The sequence below is a fragment of the Tetrao urogallus genome, assembly GCF_951394365.1.
Source record: "Tetrao urogallus genome assembly, chromosome: 16".
Classification (NCBI taxonomy): domain Eukaryota; kingdom Metazoa; phylum Chordata; class Aves; order Galliformes; family Phasianidae; genus Tetrao; species Tetrao urogallus.
The window spans coordinates 4,132,096-4,146,872 of NC_136829.1; the positions used below are offsets into that span (position 1 = coordinate 4,132,096).

A 14,777-nucleotide genomic window follows, 5' to 3' on the forward strand; every position below is an offset into this window, starting at 1 on the left:
CATTGTTTATTTCCAAAGGGAGCAAGTCCCTGGGAAGAAGCACCAGCTGCTCCCATTGTGCAGCAGGCAGTACAAACAGCCCTGCAGGGCTGGCCAGCTCCAAATGCAAACCACTCCAAAACACATCTCTCATGACAGCACTTCATCTTCACCCTAGAGGCAAGGAGGAACCACCATCCCCTGCAAAAAGCCAGATGAGGAGATGCATGGGAACCTTAACAAGAGCCATTCCCAAAGTACCAGAGCAGCCAGCATGAAATCCAGCAGCCTTCAAAGTCTGTTTCCAGTGCCTGATATGCATGCTTGAAGGCGAATCAGCTTCCTGTGGCTGCAGAACCCAGGTCTTGCTGAGTGCTCTTGCTGTCAGTTCTCCACCCCTCCCTCATTTGCTTTTCCACAGGGATTCCAGAACTTGTATCCAACATTTTAGCCAACAGTTAACTCAATTTATTACAATACAGATCTAACCTGGGAATAGAAAGGAAAAATTCACCCCTACACGCTATGGCCTTGCAGAGGACTTTTTCCCCCCCAGCTTTCCCTCCTCTTCTTTTATAAGAAAATTTAAAACATAAAATAAAAAGAGCAGAACAATCCTTCACGATAAGATTAAGGTCCTTGATGTGTGACTTTGTTTCAGCATGCCCAAGAACTGTCGTGCTTTCTCCTGCATGAAGAGTTGGTCTCGGGTTCCACCACAGGCCACCGCCTTCCAAGCCTTGGTCATCTATGGAGAGAAAAGAAAGAATACGTACAACACAGCCCAGGGAGAGGAAGGTGCTGGGGACCAGTGAAATAAACATGATATTGACATACTGTTTTAAAACAATGTGCATAAATAAATAAGAACTATCTGCTCCCGGGAAAAACAAAAATCTCTAGCTTGGGGTGCTATGTTCAGCAGTTTCCAGTTAAGTGTCCCATTGCAGAACCACCCATAGGCCTCTTTAGGGCTTTCTCCAGCTTGTCTTGGGACCAAAACCCCAGAGAACAAGCCCACTAAGCTTCACTGTGCTGAACAGAGCCTGGAGGGATGAAAGGAATTCAACAGCAGCTTACTTCTGATTTACTTCTGGTTTACTTCTGATCAGCTCAACGCCCATGGAAGCTGCTCAGCCCCAGACCTTGAAGGGTTGGATTGGTCAGAAAGACCATCCATCCTTAGCAGTAATTTAGTGCCTGTGGCTTCAACAGGAAGAGCTGAAAAAAATCAGGTGTGCTTCAGTCACTGAGTAAAGCAAGAGCCCCGGTGACATGCTTTGCTATGCTAGGAAAACCTCTGCAAATCTTCTGATAAATGCAGCAAAACAATACATACTGCCCTCAACTGGAAGTACTCGTTTATGTGTATGGCAAAGAACTGGAGCATGATGTGCACTATTTGCTAACAGTAACGCCCCATGCAGACACAGCATGGCTTCGGGGATAATTTAGGTTCAGCTCACAGCTAAGTGAGCATCCTTAATCTATAGCTGCCACTGCTAGCAGCACTAGTCCAGTACAACAAATCCCAAGAGTCCAGCAACACCACAGGCAGCCCTGCTGTTTTTGGGCTAGGGGATTTCTCAGCACATCTGTACTCTGCCACCACACAAGCTGACTTACTGCAACCCTCAAGTCATTTCCAGAGCTTTATTGATATGGATCTATTAGCACCCAGAGCAACACAGCTCTACCTAGGACAGGAGAAATGGAAGTGTTTAAGTGGGGTCTATTTTGAGAAGGGGAAGGAATTACACTGGCTGAGGAGCACTTATTTGTCAGGAAGAGCTTTCACAACAGACAGCTCTAATCCAGAGACAGATGCTCTGTTTATCTGAAGATGGAACAAGCCAAGGCTGCTCTGTAGAGACTTTCCTTGCATCTGAAAACACCTCTGTGCTAGCCCTCAGCTCTGGTTTCACTCCTCACCTAGGAAAATGTGTATTATATAAGCATACCTTTATATATATAGGTATATCATCCTACCAGAGAATTGCCATGACTCAGCCCAGACAAATACCTGCAAAAATCATGCCCTTCTCCAAGGCACCCCACCAAATGAAGGAAGGATCAGATTCTTTTAATGCACTGTCTGAAACTACATCAACTAGTGAAGATTTTACGAAGAACACAACCATTTATGTCCCAAAGGTTAAATAATTCTAAGATCAACAGACCTTAAAAGCACCAATCTCAGCAGAGGTTACGAGTTATGCTTGAAAGGCAAGTAAACATCATCCACTGGAGCACGGTAATGCCACTGTTCAGGTAAATGGCAGGACAAAGGCAGCCCATGCTGTCTGTGGCACACAGGTTTCATTACAACCTAGAAATACTCCTCACAGGGGTGAGAAATGCCTCCTTGGTACTCACATTGTGCCTCACAGTATTGTTACAGTCAGAGAAACAAAGAAGATTAATCTACTGTTGTCCACCCAAGGAGCGATTCCTAAAAAAGAAGTTTACTCCACTGCTGGGTTAGTCTAAATCCCTTGATGGGCTGAGACAGGACACAGATTCCCAGGAAGAAATCCAGGGCCAAATAGGCCCTGCAGGCCACAGCTCTGATGAGCCACGGGGCTTTGAGCCCCAGTGGAAGGGCAGGTTTGTGAGAAAAGCAGAGGGAGCTGCAGTGTGACACTGCTAGATCAGCATCTCCAAAACTGAGTGCCAAGACAGCCCTGAGAGCATACAGATGTCCACACAGGAGCACACTATGTTCCTCTTGAGCTTGACCCCCATAACTCTCCTCCCAAAGAAGAACAGAGGCAGCACTACCAGCTGATGTGCTGCTGGCAAGGAATAGCTGCAGGGCTTACTGGTGCCGGTGGTCTGAAATGGCTTGGCATTTTCCTGTAGGACATTTTCTCTGACTGCACTTGTACAAAGGCTCTGTTGAGCAAGCCAGAGTCGTTCTTCCTGTTTGAGGAGGAAAGGTTCAAGGTTCTCGACAGGAAATTCACAGGCTGCAGAAAGAAAGAAAACAATATAAAGGAAAAAGTCAATTTGCACTAACAGTGCTGATACTTCTCCTGGCCAAAAGGTCAACTAACAAATCTCAGCACTTCATCCACATGTTATAAGGCAATCGCAGGTGGCAAAGTCACCACTGCTTTGCATAAGATTTCTTTGGAAAGCTTACTAACCAAAACAGACTAGCTGACAAAAAAAAAAAAAAAAAAAGCAGAAATGACTATAATATAAGAAATAAGTAATTGCTGTGCTAAAACACAGCCTTTGTCTTCTGAGATGAAGGTGCTTCTCACCCCTGCAACCAGCCAAGGAAACCTCCAAGAATGAGAACACATACGGCTTCTCCTATCCCACAGGTAGGAAAGCAGCTGGGTAGCAGTCAAATCACAAAGGAATTTGCATCTCCTTCTGCAGGCAGCTTTTTCACATGAATTTCTGTTCATCCAGACTCTTTGGCCTTCAGGCTGTGATTCAGCCTACACCATGCCTGAACTTTGGATCCTACAGCCCTTGTATTAAATTGCTAATGTTAAAAACAAAACAGAATCTATTTCTGCTGTTCTGAAGGGTTAGAGGTCCCATACTTGCTAAAGACAGAAAGCAGCAGCAGAGGTGCCAGCACCACACACAGCTCAGCAGCCAAGTTTGCCTTTCAGCCCTGCTGCAGTCAGTTCTATCCCTGCTGATTGCAGCACCCCTCACCTGGGTTCTTTTGAAACAGATAGTTTTGGGGAGGGCTGCCATATTTTGCGTCATATCTTCGTCCACAATATCCAGGGCCAGTGACTTCCGGACCTTCTTGATGGGACTCCTGCGCAACTGTGGAACACAAATACAAGTGTGAGCATGAATCAACTCAGTGAACTCCCATCCTAAGGACCAAGGGTGCATACCGAGCCCACAAATCCCCCTACCTGCATTGCACTAGCACCTCGAAAAGACATGCTGCTGCCTTCCCCACCACACAGCACAGCAGCTTCTAGCGCTCCCCCCGCTGGCACTAAGAGCCACTGATTTAGAAGGGGAAACTCCTTCCAGCAGAAGGGAAGGTCACATCACCTGGGCCTGCTGGGCCTACTGAGCCACGAGACTTTTTGCACCAGACTACAGCCTGTGGGGAGCGCAGCTTGCCACAGATACTTCAGGTCTGACAGTATCTGCTGGCACAGCCCTGAGTTCTGCATAAACCAGGCCGCAGCCGGCAGTATTTTAAGCAGGCCTTAACCTCAGGCATACAAGCAGATTCACTCACTAAAAGGCAGCAACCACATACTGAAAAACTTTTTGGCATAAATAGCAGGATGAACACAGCCAGCAAAAACACCCCTCAACAGCACAGGACAGCCCAAAAAAAGATACTGAAAGCAAAACCAGTTTACCCCTTGTTTCCTTTTCTGTTTCTCAGGCTTCACGTCATCCTCAATAATAAGTTCAATGCCAGCTTCACTTCGGAGCACCTCTTTCAAGTCTTCTTCCAGGTGAGGAGTCTGTGGCTGATGCAAGAAGGGGAAAGAGCACAAGACTGTCATAATTTGTACACCAGGCAGATTTAAAATTCCCTCAGTGGATAATAGGGCCAGGGTAACCCACAGGAGCTCACAGTGGAAAGACAAACATTACAAAGTATTTACTTTCCAGCAGGAAAAAACATTACAAGATTTCTGTTAGCCTGACAGATTTACTGGATCTCCAGGCAAGGGAGACGCTTAGCAGTTGAACCCCCAGGTGTGCCATCAAGAGACCAGTATGCACTGAAGGCACAGTATACTGAAACTGCCATCCTCACAGCACCCACATTAAGTCCACATTAGAAATCTAGGGATGCAGTGTTTCCTTGCTTTCCTCAAGGTCAAGAATAACCAAGCACTGAGGCCATATTCAAAGGCTGCTTGGAGTTTGGGGTATTTTTTGGTTTTGGTTTTTTTTTGACTACTTTGCAGAGGAGATAGAAATCCTGTGGCTATTTACCATGATATATGTAGGACAAGGTCTCCCTCCCCATCATCTCAGCCCAGCACTACCAAACTCTACCATGTTGCTATTCAAATAACGGCTGGCTCACAGCTCTGCTGCAAACTACCCCACACACCACCACCAGCAAGCAACAGACCTGTTCAGTACATACCAAAGGCCTAATTGGTCCATATTTTTCCAGAGCATTTTTGAAAGGTGTTGGGGTATGTGGAGTGTTGTCCACCACGTATTTCTGATCTGGTGTGACAAACCTGCCAGTAGAGAAGTAGAAAAGATTAAGGATCAGACATGCTGTACATCACAAAGTAAGCCCCAACCTTCCACTCGCACTATACGGACTGCCTGCAGAGTCTCACACGGTGACAGCAGAAGCCATATGTCTGGGTAGGGCATTCCTGGGGCATAAGCAGGGCCAAAGGCTACCAAGAAACCTTTAGTAGGGAAAATATCTCAGAAATGCCAACTATGCTTCTCCACTCTGTCAACTACCAAGCACCCTTCTCAGAAAGTGATACAACACCTGCAATACTGGCAAGACAGATCCCTGCAGGCCAGTGCTACTCCACAGTGCTTCTGCTAGCAGAGCTCCTCATGGCCAGCCAGAGCTTTGTGATCAGTGGAAATCCCAGCACAATTACACTTGGAGCAGCCAAGCCAGCTTACACCAATGGGATGTGGTTGCTGCTCTGGGCCACATCAGTTTTGCTAGCACAGCCAGCACCTCCACAAACTGTGCTGCATCAGCATAGCGACATGCAGAGACAGGCCTGCCAACAGGACACTCCCTGTGCAGGACACGCTCTCTCACCTGGCTGGGATGATGCCTCAAGATCATGCCCTGGACTGCCCCACAAGTCAGAGGGTGCAGATCTAAAGGGATGGATCTGAACAGCCTTTGTTGAGCTGCTTCCCAGCTGGCAGAGGGCTCACAGCATCATAACGCTTCCCAAAGACGTGCACAGGAGGCATCAGCCGACCAAGCAGCTGAGCACAACAGCAGTCATTTGGCTGAGGTCCCAACCAGATGGGACACTTGTTCCCTGCAGCAAACAGAGAAGCTGTCTTTGGGTGCCACACCAATTTAAGGAAATCCCCCAGCCTGCCTTGTCACTCTCAGTTGTGCCAGCTCTGGGGAAGTTTTGTTTGACTCGAATCAAACTGCTGTGTGAAAAAGGACACTGCTCAGGTTGGGATGGGAAAGAAGAAATACAGGACTTACGCTGAGTTTTTCTGGAGCAGAGGAGTCTTGTCCCTGTGCAGAGGGGTGGTGACAATCACCTTCTGACTGCACACAGGCGTGGAGGTAAGGGATGGGTTCTCCAGTTCTAGTGTATCTTGTTTGGTCCAAAAGTTTAAGAACTGCACGACATAGGTCAGAAAGAGGAAAACAGTCAGTCCCAAACTTTCCAACATGGTATCATCAGTCAGAATCTTTTTTTTTTTTTTTTTTTAAAACAAAAAAGAAAAGAAGGGGGGGGGGTGGGGGGGGGGGGGAGGGAAAACCCTCCCATACTGAATGGCACTCACTGGAGGATCTGCCTCAGTAAGACCAAGGGTGACCTTTGTCAAAATCAAGTGGCAGAAGGGGGATTCATCCTAGCATCAGCTGGGATGGCTCTTACTGAGATAGTCCATTAGGTGGACTAAGGCATCAAAGAAGGTGCCTCACACCTACAAAGTTCTTTCCCAAGAGGTAAGCAGATACAACCAGTCAGCTACAAGATGGGAGGGAAGTCTCTGCTCACACTGGTACAGATAAGGCCTAGCTGTGTGGTGAAGGAGCAGTACCACCAGCACAACAAAAAGCCTGCTCTGAGTTCTAGTAACTCTTCAAGTAACACAGACTATTGACTGTAATAAATAAATGAGCTGTTTGTGTTACATTCAACTGATGGCATGGGTTCAGTCTGAGACTGATCTCTCAGGTGACTGTGGAATCACAGAATTGTAGGGGTTGGAAGGGATCTATCAAGATCATTGAGTCCATCCCAGCTGATAAAGCAGGTTCTCTACAGTAGATTATACAAGAAAGCACCCAGGCAGGTTTTGAATATCCCCAGAGAAGGAGTCTCTACAACTTCTTTGGGCAGCCTGTTTCACAGCACTGTCACTCTTAAAGAAATTTTACTCACATGGAACTTCCCATGTTCTCAATTCTAGGCCTCTCAGCTTCTCATGGCAGAACTGCACTACTCAGGTTTCACTTTGAATCCCCAGTTCTCGATGGCCTTGCATTCAAGGTTGATCTGAATCTGGGTATCAGAGTGGCTCATTGTGCTCTACCACGTGTCACTGAGGGCAGCAGAAACACCAGAAATACAAAGTCCTGGAAGGTTCAGCTAGTGGCACAGGAAGAGTGTGTGAACGACAGAGTAGCTGTGGAAGCTTTGCTAGCTGACACAGCAGTGCAACAGGATTTATCTTGTCTTATTGACAGAACTTCACTGTGTCAAGGTAGGAGTCAGGGGGTCTGAATGCTGCAGCACTTCAGTAAGGTGTTTGTTGTGAGACCAGGTATGGATGCTACTACAGTCATGGTAAACGTGGGAAAGTCCTAAGATTAATTTGTAACAGAGACAAGGCCCGTGAGCACATCCCTGTGCCATCAACTCACAGATGTGCACCAGCAGCTGCTGTCCAGACAGATGACTGTGCTAAAAATAAGAAAGGAAAGCCACATGCACTGTCACATCACTGCTATCCCATGCCAGGGCAGCAATGCCCACACACGGTACCCTGGACAAGGAAGCACTGTGCTCTCTCCTGCAGTGGGCAGGTGCAGATCTGCATAGCAGTGCTCCTTCCTCATAGCAGGCACGTGGCCCCATCCATCATACAGGGTAACTTGGCCTGTGCTGCAAGCACTCCTGCTGAGGGAACCATAGCTGCTGCTCTCACAGAAAGAGCAGCACTGAAGACAAGCAGTGCCAGAACCCAGCTCTGCACCTTCTTTTACCAGAAACACACATACCCTATGCACTGGAACTGCCTAATGCAAGAGAAGAGAAACACAAAGATGGCAGAGCTGATGAGATTACAGCATTAAGGCACAGCATTGACATACTTATAGTTCACAAACAAAGCCAAGCAGAGGAGCCCAGGCTGGCCTGCTCCATTCTGTACCTGAGATGGAGAGAAGGGCAGTGTCTTGACAGGTGTGCTCTTGGGCGTCATGCTGTTGCAGGCGTCAAGGAAGGAGAGGCTGGTGCTGGGGGCATTCTCCGTGACTGGGGAGAGGGAGATTTTCCTCTTCTTTTGCCTCTTCAACACAGAGGGCGGCGTGCCAAAGCTCACCTCCGCATGTGGCGAGATGGGGATGAGTTCCCCCTTGCTGCTCTTGCTCAGGTCAGAGATAGTGTGGCCATCCAGGCGGTACTCAGTCACGTTGGGCAGGGATGGCGTTGGTTTGCTGGGCGTTTGCTGCACCGGGCTGTTGCTGCTGCTGCCGCTGCTAGCAGACGGTTCCTCAGGCAGGTCAAACTGGGTCAGGTCACACCACCCATCCGGGTCCTGCATACAAGAGAAGCCATCAGCAACGGCCCAGGAAAGAAAGCTGAGCAGCTGACTGGTGCAAATACAAAGGTTAACTGCAAGGTGAAAAAAGCAGGTGTGCAGACTGCACTGCCTTTTGCAAGGAGCCTAGCTACAGAAGAAATCAAGCTCTCTTTTCTCTGCAGTCAACACAGCTGAGAGTCAGACCACAGACCTGATCCAGCTGAAAGCTGTTTGTGCATAGGGTGTTTTTTTCTTTTTACGCTAGGTTGGTTTCCCAGTTCAGTTCACAGCACAGCTGCAGCACACAGCTGCATCCACACAGAGGGAGCAAAACAGAAATGGTTGGGGACAGAGTCTGAAAAAGGTGACTGTTGCCAAACTTGGTCACACCAACATGGGTGGATGGATACAGGGCTACTCTGTAAAGCACACTGTTGTAAACAGATGAAAAATAGCCAGAACCATTCGCAGCTCAACCCCATCAGTACAGGTACCATTCAAACAGGCCTCTAAGGACCCACAAATTGGCCACTAAGCCTCGGGCACAAAGTCCTTCTTTACATATCTGAAGTGAATATTTCACAGATAATCAGCTCATGAACCAGGTTGCACAGATATTTCCCTTTGTTGGCTGCTAAGTGTTCTGTGGATGAATCAAACTGGAGGCTAAACTAAAGGAATCCACACAACTCTCCTTATACCTATGGTGATAAGCAAGGTGACCCAGCAAGTTCACTCAGTGGAACAGTGGTGGAAATCAGGTCCCGTAAGTCTCCCACCACTAGCTGGAGGAGCAAAGGTGTGCTACTTACAGATTCAATCATGTCCAGAGCTTCATTTAATGCTGGGACAGACGTAGGACACAAATAATTGGCAGCTTCCACGACCCATTTGTACGGAGACGCGACAGATGCTGAGGCATCCTCAGGCACCGCATCATCTGCGGTTCCTTCCCCGTTGTGCTCGGCCAGGTCAGCAGCTGGCAACTCTGACGGTAGCTCCTGCAAACCTGTCACCTCCTCATCGCTGACATCCTCCTCCTTTATTTCAGAGATATCGACTGGCCAGTTTGGCACAACGGTCTTCACACAAATAAGAAAGAAAGTGCAGCCATTAGCAGAAACCAAGCAAACAAGATCAAGTCCTAGGCCATGAGCACTGATCCTTCAGCCCACTCGCTCCTCCTGCTTTCCCAACAGCCATTTGGATTGTCTCACAATCCTGTTCTCCCTCATTGCTCTGTGGCATACACCACCTGAAGGAGCCCATGCAAATAAAGAGAAGGACTATTTAACTGAAGATGTCTCTCAACAGTATCCGGAAGGAAGTGGAACAAAGGCTGGGCAGGTAGCAATAACTCTACACTTCCTCTGAAGAGCCTGCCTTTGAAAGTGTCATGCTGTCTTCATACAGTAAGTATGTGTACTTTTCCTGCTTTCCATTTTAAAGGAAGGGAACTCAGTACCTCTTCATCATCCCCCCCCTCACTGCACAGCCTGAAGCAACCTCTCCCCTGCTAGCAACAGCATAATGGATCCCCCCAAAATTTTCAGACTCCAATACAGACTTGACACTGGGGTTAGCAAGATAACAATAGCAGGCTGCTGTCTTCCCTTTGGGTAACACACTTGGGCACACATACCTCTAACTCCTGGAGGGAGAGATCTCCCAAGAGTCAGTGTCTTGGAGAAGGCACAGACTCTTTATATAAACCCGAAGGCAGTGTTAGAGGCAGCAGCAGGGTGACAGAGCAGCTCTGATGCACATTAGCAGAGCAGAGACAGACCCAACTGCCCACATACTTGTGCAGTACCTGGCTCCCGGCTCTTGTTCCACTTTGGCTCTCACTGTCATCCACTTCCACGAGCAAATACAGTGGCTGGGACTCCTTTGTTTCATTGAGGAAGCCTCCCGTGTCCACTTTGCGCTTGATGGTGGAGTTCCAGTGATTCTTCACAGCATTGTCAGTCCTACAGAGAAAGCAGAAGAAAATAAAAAGTTGTTATTATCAGCAGCCTTAAAGCACAGCTAACAGCTGTGAGCTCCCCAGCTTCGTCCTGTGAGACCAACACATAAATCTCCACAAGCCACCCAGCTCTGACGGTACCAGTGAGCGAAGACACCCTACCTCCCAGGCAGCAGTTTGGCAATCTCAGCCCAGCGATTCCCCAGGACCTTGTGGGCCTCGAAAATGATGCGATCCTCCTCCTCTGTCCACGAGGATTTCTTCACCTCAGGGTTCAGGTGGTTATGCCAACGTTCCCGGCACTGCTTTCCTAAGCGTCCTTTCAGGTGCTTGGCTATCAGAGTCCATTGTTTGGTGCCATATTTTTTAACCAGTTCTATTACCTTTGAAGAAAATAAGAAGGAAATAAGGAAATGGAGCAAAGGAGAAGGTCAGTACAGGCATTGCTTTGCATTTCACCTGTGTTGGAACCAGGTACAGGCAGACAGAGAAGGATCCATTAAGGCAAAAAAGCTGGAGGGATGCAGCACTGACACGTGACAATGTCACTGACAGGTGAAAAGTGTTTCTGTGAGCAACAATTCAACCGAATGCCTGGAAGAAGCAGTTTTCATGCAGAAATTTTGCCACCTGACACCTATGGATGCAGATGATGGCTCACAGAGGGCTGGGACAGAGATGGGCAGGTGCAGTGAGGAACAAGTCGGAGCAAAGCATCAAGTCCCATGTGCTCCAAGACTCCTCTGCTTTCCTCTCTTCCCAAGAACTGCATGGCTGCATGGACAGAGTTCCCACCGTGCCTGCAGGTGGGAACTCTGCCTGCTGGAACAGCATGGCACAGCCTTCCTTTAACAGAGGGTCCAACTCCCTGGAGAAGACACAAATTGCAGATCCATGCCCCACTAAGGTCAGAACACGTGGTGCAAGCACTAAAGCAGAAATGAGCAAAATTCACTTAAAAGCCATCTGCTTTGCAATTTCCTTTTCACCAAGGGATTTGACACGTCTGCCTGAAACCCAGTGCAAATGCTTCCAGGCAGGTAAGGAATCTTTTTTGATTGGCCTGAAATACATCCATGCAACATAGCAATGTAACATAACATGCTGCCTGCAGCATTTAGCCTGCCAAAATCTCAGAGAGGGGCCAGATGACTCCAAAAGACTATTTTCACTCTGTCCAGCAGTGCTTAGCTGAAAGGTGCACGTAGCAGGTGCATCACAGATCCTGCTCACAGGGCTCTTGATCTATAGCTAACATTCCAACTGCTGACTGACTGCCTAGGGCAGACAAACGGGCCACAGATATCCATGTCCAGGGACCTGGAGAGTTTGCAGCACAAAGCTATCCACGGTTTCAGAAAGCTGGAGCCTGGCTTGGCTATGATGGCAATGGGCATCAGGACTAGGTTGGCTGGCAATCAGGACATAAAACGACAAGGGGAAAATAGGCAGCAACTGTTCTGTTGTAGGAAGGTAGGGAATTGTTATAAGCCTCCTCAGGAAGTGTTTGACATAACACAGATGGAAAGCCCAGAAGGCAGAAGGAATTACAGTGGGTGCAAAATGGAAAGAAATAGGTGAGCAGGGATGTTACAGGGAATCTGACAAACTAAGAAATTTCACAGCAGAACACACATGACTAGGAATTAATTTCAACTCTTCTTAAGGATGTCTGAGCTGCTTGCTCTCAGCTCACTCTGGAACCAGCAGTGTCTCGGAACTCACAGCTCATCTGTCAATCCACCGCAGCACGGAAAAAGACAGATTTATTTTTGGTTAGGTTCATCATGGCCAGGTCAGACAGAGAACCACAGGCAGATGGATGAATTAATTCCCATTTCTGCTCTCTTCCTTGCTAGCTTACAGCACTGTCAGCAGTACAGTGTGAAAGAGTGTTCAGCTGAAGATGCCTAGGCCTGCTTCTGCTTTTCATGACCATGGCTGCATTAGGCTGCTCAGAACAGGTCAAGAGTGGAGATTTTGTGAGTACCCACAACTGGAAAGAACTACCTACAGTCTGTAAGACCAGAGAGTCTGACACCTCCACTTTGACAGAGGGTCACAGCCCCATGCTCAGATCCTGTCCTTGCCTGACTTACCTTTTGGTCCTCCTCTTTGGTCCAAGGGCCCTTAACCAAGTCTGGATTCAACACCCTCAGCCAACGGTACTGACACTGCTGGTCACTGCGGTTCTGGGGAAAGGAATCAGAGCAGACATACATTAGACTGGAGGCTCCAAAAACACAGCAGTCCTCACACACACAGTCTGCCCATGGAAAAACTACACAGAGAATGCATACTATGGCTATAGTAGAGGGTATTGGGTATAGAATACAGAGACAGGAACCTCAGTGTCTCACTCCAGCTCCCAACAAACTCACACATGAACTCCTCTAAGCAAGAAGGATGTGTCACCCTGCCCTAGAGAGCACTAAATTTGTTCAACAGTAGCAGCTACAGAACAAAGTCCCACCATACAAGGTGTTGCATAGAGACAGTCAGCAACCTGAGCACAAGAATCAGCATGCAAACACTACAATTCCCAACCAGGCAAAGGGGCACTTACAGGAAAGTGACTGGCCAGGAACTTCCAGTCATTCTGCCCATAATGTCTTACTAACATCTTCAGCTGCTCATCCTGCAAAGAACAAAGACATCCACTGAGCAAAATGTGCCACAATTACCCCAGGGCTAACAACATCAAGAGAACAATCTAGATATTTTTTTAACTGTTAAGCTTTTTATATCTGCATTACAAGGAAGAGGGTATATGAGTCCTTCAACAGTGCCCCACTGCACAGAGGCCAGCTGGAACACTTTTGACTCAGAGCTCTGTACTAGGGCAAGTTCCTGGTGTGTGCATGATGAGAGCAGAGTACAAAACAAACTTAGTTGCTGTGATCACATTCAAGCTCACACTGAGCTCTGTTCCAAAGTAGTTTGGTTCAAACTACATAGCCAGAGCTACCTGCTTATCCAGCCCCAGTATGCCCCTGACCAGGCAGCTCATCTCCCAACTCACATAGTGCCTTCACCTGGCCAAAGAAACAGACTGTTCTAAGTACACTGCTACTAACCAGGCAGCCTGCTGCCTTCTTACACTGACAGCTCTACAGCACTTCTCTCACAAGCCCTGCACACAGGTTTTCCTGCTCTTACACCTCGCACAAAGCCTGCTATGGGCTTCCTTGCCTGTGGGCACGGAAATGAAACACCTTGTGGGTGGGCAAACAAAGGTAAGAAATAATTCATTGCCCAACATAAGCCCGAGATTTTGATCTCTGCACAAAGGCCGCTCTTACTCCATATTCAGAGTCCAAGGGAAATGAAACGCTTTGTAGCTTTCACAGAATAAGAAAAAAGGACTTTGGAGGGAATAGAACTAGGGCAGAAAACATGCCAGCTCATTTCAGACTCTTTGCCACAGTCCTAATGGCCCCAACACTGTCCAATTTGACTACAGAAGAGTGCATCTGCACTGCATGAACCAGCTCCAAGCCTCCGCCACACTCTAGCACCTGCTGCAGGCAGCTGACACCTCGCTGTCAGCCCAGATGCTGAAGCGGTGAGAGCTCTTCACTCCCCAGGCTTCAAACTCACCTGACCTTCCTCCCGTCAAGGCCTCAGCAAAACAGACAAAGGGCCTTTCCCAGCAATAAGACACCATGAGTGGGTGTTGTGGCAGCAGGCGAGGATGAGCTGCTCATCCTAAAGGCCTACCAAACTCCACCCACAGCCCTATCAGCAGCGTGCACCCTGCCCTCACTCACCTCCTCCTGCGTCCACTTGACCTTGCACCTGCCATCCCGCTGCTCAGGCACATCCGAGTCAGTATCCTGGCAGTGCAGCTCATCCTGGTCCTCACTGCAGAGCAACAGACAGAGTGTTATCCCATTTCCTCTGGGAGAAGCAGAGCAGAGGGAGCTGCCCCCCCAACCAACACACACACGCAGACCCTCCCTCAGCCTCCCCGCAGCCCCTTCAGCTCCAGGACCCACTGCGCGTTTGCCAGTCTCACAGTGACACTGAGAATGGACGCTCCTTCGGTTCCAGCCCATCAGCGCGAGCTCCGTGAACCCAGCCCCGCTCCATCCTCCTCCATCCAGCTCCCCAGCGTCCTCCCTCACTGCATTGGCACAGCGGGCCCGGGGCCGGACAGCTCTGAACCGCCGGGCCCAGCCCGAGGGCAGCGCGAAGAGGCGGGCGGCGGGACGGCAGCTCTGGGCCGGGCTCCGCCACCCCATCCACACCTCTCGGGAACACCGAGAGCGTGACCGCGAGACCCAACGGGCCGCAACCTCCCCCCACCATCCCCAGCGAGAAGCCGTCGGGCCGCCCCCGCGCCGGGGAGCCACTCACCCGCGGCTGCGGCGCGCCATGGCGGCGG

General features: G+C 48.9%; 1 protein-coding gene across 1 annotated transcript; it reads right to left on the minus strand.

Moving 5' to 3' along the window:
• Positions 1-598: 598 nt before the first annotated feature.
• MYBL2 (MYB proto-oncogene like 2) lies at positions 599-14,769 on the minus strand (the record flags this gene model as incomplete). The annotated part of the gene is made up of 14 exons (XM_079543230.1): positions 599-727; positions 2,802-2,948; positions 3,658-3,774; positions 4,335-4,448; positions 5,081-5,180; positions 6,149-6,288; positions 8,053-8,439; positions 9,237-9,506; positions 10,238-10,394; positions 10,553-10,773; positions 12,490-12,582; positions 12,957-13,028; positions 14,161-14,254; positions 14,750-14,769. The coding sequence occupies 14 exons, from the start codon at positions 14,767-14,769 to the stop codon at positions 599-601; spliced, it is 2,061 nt and encodes a 686-aa protein (XP_079399356.1).
• Positions 14,770-14,777: the final 8 nt, after the last annotated feature.